Below are 13,282 nucleotides of genomic sequence, written 5' to 3'. Positions count from 1 at the left end.
TATACGGATGCGAATTGCTGATTTCCCAGTAAGAAAGGGTCCCCTTCAAGCCTGTCTGCCAGAAGTTCTCTCAGTTAAGTGCAGAAAGCCTCTCTTATGGTGATGTATACTTAAGCTGATGTCTATATATTTGAGCTGTTTCTTTAAGCTGTTTTTATATTAAGCGGTTTCCTTAAGATTAAAGAAGTCTCTGTTAATCAATAAAGTTTGTATTGATTATTTACAAGTAGTTTATGTCAGTGTCTTTCCCTTTCTCAAATACTCAATACACTCATCCCGAATAGGGTTTTGGTGCCCACCAATATCTTTAAAAACCTTAGGGTAATTGATTATTGCTTTTTGATATTGGTGCTTCATGAATTTAATGATTAGGCACAACACCATGGCACTACTGTAAAAAGGGATTCTAAATATGGTGGCAGCTATTATTGGCTTACATATCTTGTGGTCAATTTTTCTGAAAATAAATTGTGGAGATTTGATTGCATTGTTTTGTTAGATCTATAATCTGATGGTGCCATATTTTTGCAGTTTGATCTGATAAACTTACATAATGTTTCCTAGTTTGTAGAAGACTACGAACCAACCAAAGCTGACAGCTACAGGAAAAAGGTTGTGCTGGATGGAGTAGAGGTCCAGATTGACATCCTTGACACAGCTGGACAGGAGGACTATGCAGCAATTAGAGATAATTACTTCCGTAGTGGAGAAGGCTTTCTCTGTGTCTTCTCTATCACAGAGCAGGAATCTTTTGCAGCTACAGCAGACTTCAGGTGAGGACACAGATGGTTTGTAAGTTTTGTGCTGTGGTTTTAAAAGGAAATAAAATATTCACTATTTACTTTGTGAAAATGGAACCAAACATATGGATATGCCTTTCTGTTATCAATTAAAAAGGAAACTGTTGACACAAAGCAGCTTTTTCCAAGCTCAGAAACAATTATACCAACAACAAATGCTGCGTGTGCAAAATGTGATGCAAGCATGCTTGTAAAAGGTAATATTCCAACTACCTGCTTTTATTCCAACCTGTCATATGAATACAAAGGGACACTATAGGCACCACAGTAACGTTGGCATAATGAAGCGGTTTTGGTGTCTAGATCATGTCCCTGCAGTTATACCGCTCAACTTTCTGACATTTAGGTGTTAAATCACTTTTTTTACATAGTCATATTCTCACCTACCTCAATGTGACTTACACAGCCTTCCTAAACCATTCATGTAAAGAAAAAAAAAGTTTTATCTTTCTATATTGTACATTCAGTTTAAATTAGAATGTCTTATCTCCTGCTTTAACAGCCTTCTAGGTCCTCCTGTGTGTGATTATAAATAAATTTATAAAGCAGGAGATACAAACTTTTAAATCAAGTAAACCTCTTATTGAAAATTAATCATTTTTAGGTAGGGCTGCATGGGCAGAAACAAAAGTGATTTAACTCCTGAATGGCAGAGAATTGAGCAGTGAGACTGCAGGGGCATTATCTATACACCAAAACTGCTTAATTAAGCTAAAGTTGTTTTGATGTCTATAGTGTCCCTTTAATTTGATCTAGCACCCTGTGAGTAAGTAAAAACATGTGATCAACACTCCTACAACTATTCCTATCCATCCATTACTTAACTTAATGGACGGGGCAAAAAGATCCAGGTTTTCAAATTAACAAAATGAATAATGATTTTTAGTTATATGCATTCTTAAAGAAAATTATTTTTGGGGGAAAAACATTCAGGATGCTACAATCCTATTTAAAATGTGTAAAGTACTTCAGGTAAGCTCTAAGATGCTATTTTCTGTATAAATTGAGTTTATTCAGAGTCCAGTAGAAAAGTTATGTATATTTCATTAAGAGCAGGGATCTTGTGGGGCGCAACAGAAACAAAGAGAAACAAAGGGGAGAACAGAATGTATTGTCTTTGATTAATCAGTTTAAGTATTTATATAAATATCCCAGGAATATTACCCTGCCATCATAATTTTTTCCGTAATTATATAAAAACTTGGTTTAAAAAAAAAAAAAAAGAGTTTATAAAAATGATTGGTTTATAACCCTCACATTGGCTTGATTTATGTTTTATATTGAATTATGTTTTAGTTGGCTTAATACCATAACATGGTATTGTATGACTCTAGTCGTGCAGTATCTGTGTGGACATTCTTGTTACTACTATTATTCGCATCTTGTTAGAACATGACTTTCTCCTTTTGGGGACTTATGACAAAGTAAAGACCTGTACAATATAGTATATTGAGAAATATTTTAGTGTTTCCCTCTAATTTCCTAGAGCCTTTTTGACTGTAGTATGTTATCTCCTATAGAGAACAGATTTTACGAGTGAAGGAAGAGGAGAATGTTCCTTTCCTGTTGGTTGGTAACAAATCAGATCTTGAAGATAAAAGGCAAGTCTCTGTGGATGAGGCAAAAAGTAGAGCTGATCAGTGGAGTGTTAACTATGTGGAGACATCTGCAAAGACACGGGCTAATGTTGACAAGGTACCAGTATGTTTCTTTTTTAACATAAATTGCTTGCATTTAGAAAAAAAAAAAAAATTACCTAGGCAGACTTTTAAATTTTATAAATTATCTGTGTGTTGCTGCCCTCTAGTGGTGGGATTATACATAATCTTTGGTTGGTTGGTAGTACTGCCATTTGTCACACTGGTTGATCTCACTTGAAGTACATAGCTTAAAGTTTATCTGTCACTTAAAATATAATCTTTATGAAATACTGATTGACACTGCTTTAGAACTTTACTGAAATTCCAACGCAATCCGTATGAAAAAGTAGGGACTTGTCTTAAAGTAAACCCTGAGATTGACAAAAGGAGGAGCACTCCTGTCCAATCCCAGCATCTGTCACAAATGACCGCTGTGGGATTTAGGCATTGTCTATGAAAGATCCCTAGATCCTCCATAAACCTCAGTGCTATACAAGCGTGCACGTGCAAGAGTACAGCACCAGGAGCCAAAGAGTCCTGCATCATGATGATAGAAACGTCCGCAAAGGACAGTCGGTGGTAGCTAAAACTCGCCTTTCATGCCCCCTACGGCAACATTGATGAATGCAACGCTGTTCAAAGATATATCTCTGCATATTGAAGATGATTTGTAAGGCCACACAAATAACTTTTTATGTCTGACTCTGGAGACCTTCTTTCTGAAAGATACTAATACATGACTAGAGAATAAAAAAATAAATAAAAGACTATTCAAATGTACGTACTCCTTTCACTGTAGGTTCTAGATCTGCTAATAAAGAGCCCCTAGTTCTAATGTTTGTGGTTTGTTATATTTGTGTTTTTTTTGTTGTTTTTTTTTGTTTGTTTTTAAAGAAACACAGTAAGCTAAAGAATGCCTACACAATATGGAGTGAGGTGGGCATATGACACATACATAGAGTATGAACAGAGTATGTAAGGCTCCTAATAATAATCTATGCATGTTCTCCAAAATGTGCATGTCAAAATAAATGAAAGGAAATCTGAATACAAGGAAGATGGTCAGACCTGTGTGCCAAGATGCAAATTCAATCTTGGTAAAGATTTGGGAATGTCATGACCAACTTCCATAGAGACAAAGAGATTAAGGAAAGTTACGATGTTCACGTTTTCTTTGTTGGTAGAGAATTCATATAACATCTTGAGAAAATAAAGACTCTCTGCTAAGAATTAAAACAAAATATCTATACTGGAAAATAGAGAAATAGTCTTAAGGAAATAAAAGGCATTTTCATAGAAAAAAAAAACAGAATTAGCAGAGTGAAAGCAGAAAGGAAAATAAGATGAGTGGTAGAGATAATTTTAAGAAATCCATGGGAGGGTGCGGTAGATGGTTTTTGGGAGGATAAAAATGATGAATCAGGTCTAAGGTGCTGTAAACTTTAGTAGATATCATAAAGTAGCAGGATAGATGTATGAATTATGCAGTCAGGGATCCCATTTTTATATTATTTGTGGAGGTATCAAGTGCCAGTTAATGTATCCATCTCCACTTCCTAGTTTATAATATCACTGTATTTAGAGTGGATATACTAGGAAACCCCATAACTCTATTTTGGGTATAGAAAGAGCAATTTCTGTTGCAAGCTTATATTGGGCTTTGGGGAAAGCTTTAAAACTCTTACGTAGAAGTCAAATCCAAGGGGGCGGAGCCGAGCGACTGAACAAGACGGACGCAGGTGAACTGAGCTCCGAGAGCGATACGGATTAACGCTAGCCTAAGACCCCCACAATTAAGGTGAAAACGCTGAAACTGACCCCAAGCTGACCATGGGCGGAAAGGCGAAGAAGCAGAAGTCGGACAAGCTCCGGCCGGGCATGACCATAGGGGAAATGTTCCGACAAGCGCAGGGTGCATGCGGACCCAAGATGGCCGCCGACCTAGGAGAACTGACTGACTGACTCCTCGGAGGACCTGTTCCTGGACGACAGCATAGTGGGGCTGCCTCAACCACCCCAACCACGGCCGACCCGAAAGACATCAGCACCTGTGACGGAGGCAACCCTCGAAGCACTGCTGGGGGACCTCCAAAAAAACATCCAGGCCGACGTGGCATTACTCCACACTGACCTCCAAGGGATGATGAGCCACCTGGGCAAGGTGGAAACCTCGACAGAGGCCGCGACCCACGCCATGATGGAGCTCCGGGGTGAAATGGCCGAACTAAAGAAACAGGGCCTAACAGACCAGCGCTTCGCAATGTTGGAGGATGAAAGGCGCCGGAATAACCTCAAAGTAAGGGGAGTACCAGAAGAGGTGCCGGCAGAAGAACTACCTCATCTGCTGCGGAGGTTACTGAGGACCCTACTAACACCCAAACGGGCCAAAAATGTAGTACCAGAAGGGGTCTTCCGCATACCCAAACCCCGGAGGGCCCCTGCCACAGCGACCCGGGACCTAGTGGTGAAGTTCCACAGCAGAGCGGACAAAGCGACGGTACTAGCGGCACTCAAGGGGAAAGGTTCCTACGCTTTCGAAAATATGACCCTTACTTTTTTTGCGGATCTCACAGGAGACACCCTTCAATGCAGGGGAACGATGAGGCCATTCACCACCCTGCTCCGGGAGCACGACATACACTACCAGTGGCGCCCGCCACGAAAGCTGCACATCCAGCACGGGGACACTGTATACTTTGTGCAGGACATGCAAGAAGTAGCAGCACTCCTGCAGAACTTGGGCATATCAGCAGACGCACTTCAACAGCATGGCACTAATGAACAAGGCCCCTCGACCAGCAGATGGGCCCCAGCCAACATTACCCCATTTGTGCCACGAGGCACCCAGAAGGACACTTATGCAGCAATTACCACCTGAATAATCGGGCGATGCCACACATCACCACTGCAACTGTCAGCACAAGGAGCGCACATCTACACCCAACAAGACAACGGATGAAACACCTCAAGTAAGGGACTTAATGTTAGGCAAAGTGCCCAATACTCCTTACATCTCCATACCCCAGAGGAACTCTCACGATTGCAGTTACCTCCAGACTGGTCAGACACAGCGAGATGTTTTTCCGCATACCTGCACTGGCAGGACCCGCCAAATTGTTGTTCCCAAATTGTGGCAGTGCAGCCCCAGACGTGAAACCTGGACTCTGGGGGACATTATTCTGTGCAGTTAGGTTTATTCTAGTACTCATTTATTTCACTTTTATTTTTTATTTCTTATAATTTTTATTTATTTTTTTTCCAGAAATTTTTCCCTATTTCATTTTTGTTATGGGACTCATACCTGTGTATTGCGAACCTCCCAAGGGTCCTTCCATGAGTCCGCGTATCCACCATACGCTAACTAAAAGCTAAAGCACGTTATAATTAATCTTGGTAGCCTATCTTAAATTAGCATGGCCTCTATTAATAACCACACTTGCATATCGTCTGGCATTACTACCGCCAATCTATTTACATATAAGATAGTATAGCACAGGTGTCGTTTTAAGCACAGGTGATAACGCTGACTTTTTCTTTTTTCTTTACCTCAGCCTAAAGCGCACATAGCCCTACAATAATTATACGCCCAGACAGTGATCGACTAATCCCTGTTGTAACCCCACGTAGAACAAGGCCCCCTGCCACACATTAACATGTTAAAGTGAAGTTACTCTTGTACACAGCAAGCCCCAGTGGCTCTTTGCTCAAAGTTTAAATAGCTCTTGTCACAGCATCTTTATCTCATGTTTGGAAGCGAAGCGAGGTCACACAATGTTATGTGTATGCTTAAACATCGAAAATCATTAAAGCTCACTATACACTCTAATTTTATAAAAATGTGCTAGACTAAAACATGTACCTTTCTGTTTAAAAGTTGACAATGCGATGGTGGATTGCCTTCGGGGTACCCCATGCGCGACTGTACTAAACTTATGCACTATAAAAATAAAGAATTTAAAAAAATTAAAAAAAAAAAAAGACCAATCCAGGGGTCTTACGAAATAAATACTTGTAGAAGTTTGTCACGAGAGTGAGAGATTCTGTGCAATAATGAAGATAGATGAGTACCACCATAGGTGTAGGTATGTGCCCTTATCACCACATTGTTTCCATGGGATGGGGTAAGATACACCTGTTCTTTATGGTTAATTGAAATTGGCAGTGTTTCGGCAGGAGAATTTGACACGAATTTGACACATGGTCTTTCAAATGTAGTGCCATATTTATGATTTCAAAAGTGTGTTTTAAAAAACAAAACAAAAAAAAACTGAATTTACAGATATCAAAAGTGGTAAAAAGGATTTGTTGTTTTTGTAGCTCACAAAAGGAAACTATTTAAAATATCTAAGGATGTTTTCTTCAAAATGTGCCAGGAAATCCTGCCCTGTGAAAAGGTCTTAGAAGAAGGTCTTAGTTTCTTAGAATTGGGAAAAGAAAATGATATGGTATATTTATTATAGGAGCCGTTGGTGTTTTTCTTTTTTTTTTTTTTTTGTTCCATAAGCTACTGTTCAGAACCCTGTTTACAAATTTTTGCAACCAAGTTATAAATGAACACATGCATAGCCCCTACTTGGTGAAGTAGATAGGGTGAATAGGAGTATCTTTGTTGCCTCACATACACTTTGGACCGTTAAGGAGTGTTAATGTCAAAGGAGGCAGTCTTATTGCTGCAGTAGTCAACCACTGTGTGTATTGAGACTGGGAACTCTATGAACCGTAATTAAAGAAACAAGTAGAAGTTAGTGTATTCCAATGTTCTTGTTATAGCCTAAACAATACGATTTGAGAACGCCCTATATTGTTCCACCCAATTTACCCATTTATTGCATTAATGAGCATGTTTAAAGTCATGTACGAGTAATTCCATACCTGGAATCATACATCTATTCACTAAGGCTTCCCTAACTGTTTTTTTTCAATAAAAAAAATAAAAAAATCTGCATGCTGTATTGTTAAATGCAAAGTATTATTTAAGGGACCCTAATCATACTAGAGTATTTTTTTTATTTTTTACTAATTGTATAATATAAGTTTCTACATCACATATTTGCATATAATTATTACTCTAATATGGGTGCATTTAGGGGAGGGGTTTTTTTTTTCCAAACACTTTGCACTATTTGTTGATCTATTTTCTGTCAGTTTTATAGGACCGAGATATAAGGGAACATTTTGATGCATGAGTATTGTTTTATGATCACTGGTAAAGTGTAATTTTATTATATAAATATTCAGTTAACTTTAACGTATGCACTATACATAGTTACATAGCTGAAAAGAGACTTGCGTCCAAGTTCAGCCTTCCTCACATTTGTATTTTGCTGTTGATCAAAAAGAAGGTAAAACCCCCCAGTTTGAAGCGCTTCCAATTTTGCAACAAACTAGGAAAAAAAGGCCTTCTTGACCCCAGAATGGCAGTCAGATTTATCCTTGGATCAAGCTGCTATTCCCCTACATACTACCCTAATTTTATAAGTTTGTGTTATAATATTGCACTTTAGTGTTTGCCCAACTTTATAAGGTTTCAACTTTTTCTCCAATGCATTTATTGAATAATTCTCCTTTTACAAATTTCCAAATATCTCTCTAGTCCACTATCCCTACCTGATTCCTTAGTTTTACAAAAAGATTAACCAGGGCCATTGATGAATCTGTTTTCCTGGCACTGCAGGTCCCCTCTCCCTCCTACCACCCATCACTTACCTGAGACCCCGCCCATGTCCCTAGGTGGTGGTTTCTGCTTGCTGCCGCTTCTCCCAGTGATTACGTCAGCCGGTGGGAGGGACTGATCCCGTCCGCCGGCTGAGGAAACTTAATGCGCATGCGCGGCAATGCCGCGCACGTGCATTAGAGCTCTCCATAGGAAAGCATTGAAAATGCTTTTCAATGCTTTCCTATGGGGAATTGAGAGACGCTGGAGGTCCTCACACAGCGTGAGGACGTCCAGCGATACTCTAGCACAGGTTTCCTGTGCTATGGACATGGAAGTGCCCTCTAGTGGCTGTCTAGTAGACAGCCACTAGAGGTGGAGTTAACCCTGCAAGGTAATTATTGCAGTTTATAAAAAAAAAACTGCAATAATTACACTTGCAGGGTTAAAGGTAGTGGGAGTTGGCACCCAAACCACTCCAATGGGCAGAAGTGGTCTGGGTGCCTGGAGTGTCCCTTTAAATTTTAGTTTCCACATAATAGTGGGGTGATCAAGTCTTTACTCTTTTGGCAAGGCATTTAATGAAGTTGCATCTAAGTCTTCCTCAATAACATTCCTTTCCACTACCACAGCCATATTTAAAATTGCAGTGATTATGGTTTATATGCAACAAAAAGTCAGAGAGCGTTAAATCTCTGTCCAAATAAAACCCCCTATTTAAAAAAAAAAAGGAATCTTCTAACTCTACAAAAATATTTTTACTATACTGCCCCCCCCCCCTTTAAAAAAAAAAAAAGTAAAGTGTAAAAATACAAGTTATATTTACCTTTAATACAGCACAGAGAAACTCTTTTATGCAACCAAATCCACCCTGACTGGACATACAGCACATGCGTGGAAAACCGTGATCTTGCAATACAATGCTTCTCTATTAGAATACAATTACTTTTCACGCTGACACAGATTTTCAAGTAAATACTGAAAACTGAAGACAGTAAAGAGTTCTATATGCTTTTGAAACTGTACAGAAGTGTCTGAAAACTGGGGGTTGCACCTACATGTGGCATGCAATAAAGGTTTTAGAGGATGCGATATATAAAATATAACTTTTAATGAGATTCCCCCAGTGAAATACTCCGTTAGATGTCTAGATCAGCCACATTAAAACCACTGACAGGTGAAGTGAATAACATCGAGTATATTGTTTCAATGGCATCTGTCTAGGGGTGGGATATATCGGGCAGCAAATGAGCAGTCAGATCATGAATTTCATGTGTTGTGCAGGAAAGATAGGCAAGCAAAAAGATCTGAGTGAGTTTGACAAGTGGCCAATAGTGATGGCTAGACGACTGGATTAGATCAGTGGTGCTCAGAACGTAGATACCCCAGATGTTTTAAAACTACAGCTACCATGATGCTTTATCATTCTAAAGGCATGCAAAGTATGAGAATTGTAGATCCACAACATCTGGGTATCTACCTTTTGGGCACCCCTGGGTTAGAGCATCTCCAAAACAGCTAGTCTTGTGGGGTGTTCCCAGTATGCAGTTTTTAGTACCTACAAAAAGTGGTGCAAGGAAGGACAACCGGTATACCAGCATCAAGATTATAGGCGCCCAAAGGCTCATTAATGCACATGGGGAGAGAAGGTTAGGGGTCCAATAGCACAGAAGAGCTACTGTAGCTTAAATTGTTGCAAAGCTTAATGCTGGCCATGATTGTCAGAACACATTGTGCATTGCTTATTGCTGCATATGTGACTGCATAGCCACAGACCGCTCAGAGTGCCCATGATGACCCCCATCCACCGATGAAAGCTCCTTCAATGGGGACACAAACATCAGAACTGAACTGTGGAGCAATAGAAGAATTTTGCCTGATGAATAATATTTTCTTTTAGATCAGGTGGATGGCCAGGTTCGTATGTGTTGTTTACCTGAAGAAGAGATAACAGAATGAAATATGGGGAAAAGGGCAGGCCTCTAGAGGCAGTGTTATGCTCTGGGCAATGTTCTGCTGGGAAACCTTGGATTCTGCCATTAATGCAGATGTTACTTTGACATCTATCGCCTACCTAGATTGTTGCTGACCACATTCACCATTTCATGGCAATTCAGGGTCCTCTTTCAGCAGGATAATACACCCTGTTAATATAGTAAGGAATTATGTAGGGAAGAATCCCCTCTTTTGTGAGACTGTCATTCAAAGTTGTTTTAGCTATTGTAGTCTCAAACTTTTATTGTATTGATTAAGTTTATTTTAGTAAACACAGGTGGAAATTGCAGGATGTATTTCTCAGAAACAGTGCTGCTTCCATCTTTAAGGCTGCAGATGAAGTGATTATGGTGCCTAGTGACCCTTTAAATCTATGCACAGACGTTGACCATCTAAGTCACTATTTAGGTCACGCTTCTGTTTTTCAATGCCAATTTAGATGTCTTTAAACTTTTTTTTTTTTTTTAAATTGAGGTTTTGTCCCAATTTAATAATTGAACTATGCATCCAGTGACCTAATTAAATCTTTTGCAAAATCACTGACTTGCTCAGGCTATCACTGACATCCAAATATGTATAAAATTGATATTGTGGCTTTCGGTGTGACTCCCGAGGCAAGCAGTCGCACGAGCTGAAAGCTCCGTCGGCAAATCTGGAAAATCGGATGAAACAACCCCAGAAACTCGGGGGAAAAACCCTAGAACGACCCACAAAGACATACAGCAGTATCCCAGAGCAACATGGGGAGGAAAATCAAGAAACCGACGGCCGCAAAACACCTGCCCGGCCTCACGATAGGCGACATGTGGAAGCAGGCCCGCGGGGCATGTGGACCAGACATGGCGGCGCTACATGGCGGCTGCTCCGATTTCTCGGACGATCCATCCGAGGAAGACTACCTGCCGGCAACCAAGGCGGTGAGATCTCCACAATTACCCAGTCCCAACCCAGAGACAGCTCCGTTAACAATTGCGGCCCTCACGTGGCTGCTCGCAGACCACCACAAGGATCTGCACAATGACATTGAGGCACTCAGAGGGGACATACAAGGGATGACAACCCGCCTAAACGCATTGGAACACACAGCCACGGACACCACCCGAGATATTGGGGAAATCAGGCAAAACATACTTGCATCCAGCACCAGCAAGTGCTCCTTGAACACCGCATGTCGGAACAAGAGGATGCAGGTTGGAGGGACAACATGAAAATAAGGGGGTTCACTGAAAATATCCCCGACGCAGACCTGGCCCGAGCTGTGGCTCGCCTCATTACCAGAATACTGCCACCCATGCAGGCCACCAAGGTCACCCCCGCAAACGTATTTCGCATTCCCAAATCCCCCAGAGCACCGCCAGAGGCCACACGTGATATCATACTCACATTACAATCAAGAACTGACAAGACAATGCTTCAAAACACATTGAGGGAGAAGACGCCATTTCAATTTGAAGGGATGACATTGCATTTCCTCGCCGACCTATCGCGGGGCACCCTGGCATGGAGGAGATCCCTCCAACCGCTCACCACGCTCCTCCGCCAAAGAGGCCTCAAATATCGGAGGCCGACAACCCACGTGCTTACCGTGCAACAGGGAGCTGACTCCCATCAGATCAAGGAGCTGAACGACGCGACACCGCTACTGCAGGCACTGGGCCTACCGCCGGACTCCCTCACACAGACAGCTCGGCAGGACGCAAGGTCACCCCAGCACTCGTGGGACCCGGCGAGATCTGTACCATTTGTGCCGACGGGCCGAACACCTGACCTCTATGTGGCGCTTACCACCTAACAGGCAGACTCGATGGCATTGGAATCCTCTTTGAGAAGGCAGGGACACTCTTCAGTTGGGGAACCAACGGTCGACCCCATGGGCAAAAGCTCTTCACTTACACCGAACCCCGCACCGATCAGGAGGCCCACATCCTCCCTGACGACACCCTCTGAATACCTGACTCACAGTTTTTAAACGCATACCCACAAACAGGGTGGCCACCAGACTGAGACTACAACCCCTTTTTTCTTTTCTTTTTATGTATATATTGGTTCTGTTCTTATTAGTGGTTTATTGTTTGATGGCTACTAGACACCGTATTCCTCTACACACCATCACAGGTGGCCACATTGTACTGTCCAGTCAGCCTACACGTCATCGCGCCTGATGCAAATAAGGGGTCCCAAGACCCTACCTGGTCCATGAATTCATAACCCCAACGTTAGGACCTGTACATGGACCTGAATCTTGGCAATAAGCCGCGACCCCACACATAGCATACCACCTTTTAGCTGACCAGCACATAGCTACGCGGCAGCTTAGCTACAATACCCAATAGACCAGGGCCAAAGAGTAACCCAAGGCTCCTACATACGGACATAGGACCCCTACCCGGCCCACCAAGTACCATAGCGTTCAACTCTTCCCACATGGACACCACATCGACAGGCCACCGACAGGTCACACCCACCATCAATAAAAGTGCAGGCATTGTTTACTTTACCTTTTTCAAACAGTATTACCTCTCTGCCTATCATGCTATGTTGTGATGTGCCGGCTATGCATGGCTGTGTTGCCTGTTTGTCTCTACCCCCTGTTGAAATGTACATGTTTTGGCTAACTCAAGCTCTGTGTTATGTTAATTTAGACATACTGATAGTATTTCCAACGCAGTCCTCTCATCGATGCACAATAAAGGCTAACAGGGCTGTCGTTTTTAGCGTAGATTAGCGTGTTTTAAAATTTCTTACTTCAAAATCTCTAGCGAAACGAACAGATTGATGCAAGCGCTAATGTTTAGACAAGGCTGGAAATGTTTAGGTTAAATGCATTTATGTTATTTCTTTCGCAAATCACACAAGTGTAACCTCAAGTGCCAACAGCATTATTATAAATGACTTTACATTTAGTCTATATAAGCAAACTTTTAAGCATTTATCGGGCATATATGCACTAGTTAAGAGTCGTATCTAGTGTCCTAAAACCGCAATGCTGGTATTATTCATAAGTTATTAACCTGGCTCATGGCCAAACTAATCCTGCATGTAGGCTTTACTTACATTTAAAATCGTAACTCCAACGTTGCACCATTTAAAAATGATAAAATGATAATAACCATTTTTCTACGCTTGCGCCCACTCTTTTAATTTCTGCGATCAGGGTCGAACCTAGCCATGGTTTCGAGCACCCACCTAACTAA

The 13,282-nt window shown here is 41.4% G+C and overlaps 1 protein-coding gene across 7 annotated transcripts in view; it reads left to right on the top strand.

The window, feature by feature from the left end:
* The window catches only part of RALA (RAS like proto-oncogene A), a 227,512-nt gene that overhangs the window by 209,155 nt on the left and 5,075 nt on the right, over positions 1 to 13,282 (top strand). For all 7 annotated transcript variants that reach the window (XM_063452139.1, XM_063452144.1, XM_063452137.1 and 4 more), the window contains 2 exons: positions 565 to 773; positions 2,321 to 2,495. In XM_063452139.1, the coding sequence (XP_063308209.1) occupies positions 565 to 773; positions 2,321 to 2,495 (384 nt within the window). The remainder of the gene's footprint in view (positions 1 to 564; positions 774 to 2,320; positions 2,496 to 13,282) is intronic.

This window comes from Pelobates fuscus, chromosome 4, assembly GCF_036172605.1.
Source record: "Pelobates fuscus isolate aPelFus1 chromosome 4, aPelFus1.pri, whole genome shotgun sequence".
In the NCBI taxonomy this organism is placed as follows: domain Eukaryota; kingdom Metazoa; phylum Chordata; class Amphibia; order Anura; family Pelobatidae; genus Pelobates; species Pelobates fuscus.
This window is presented reverse-complemented; position numbering and strand designations above follow the sequence as displayed.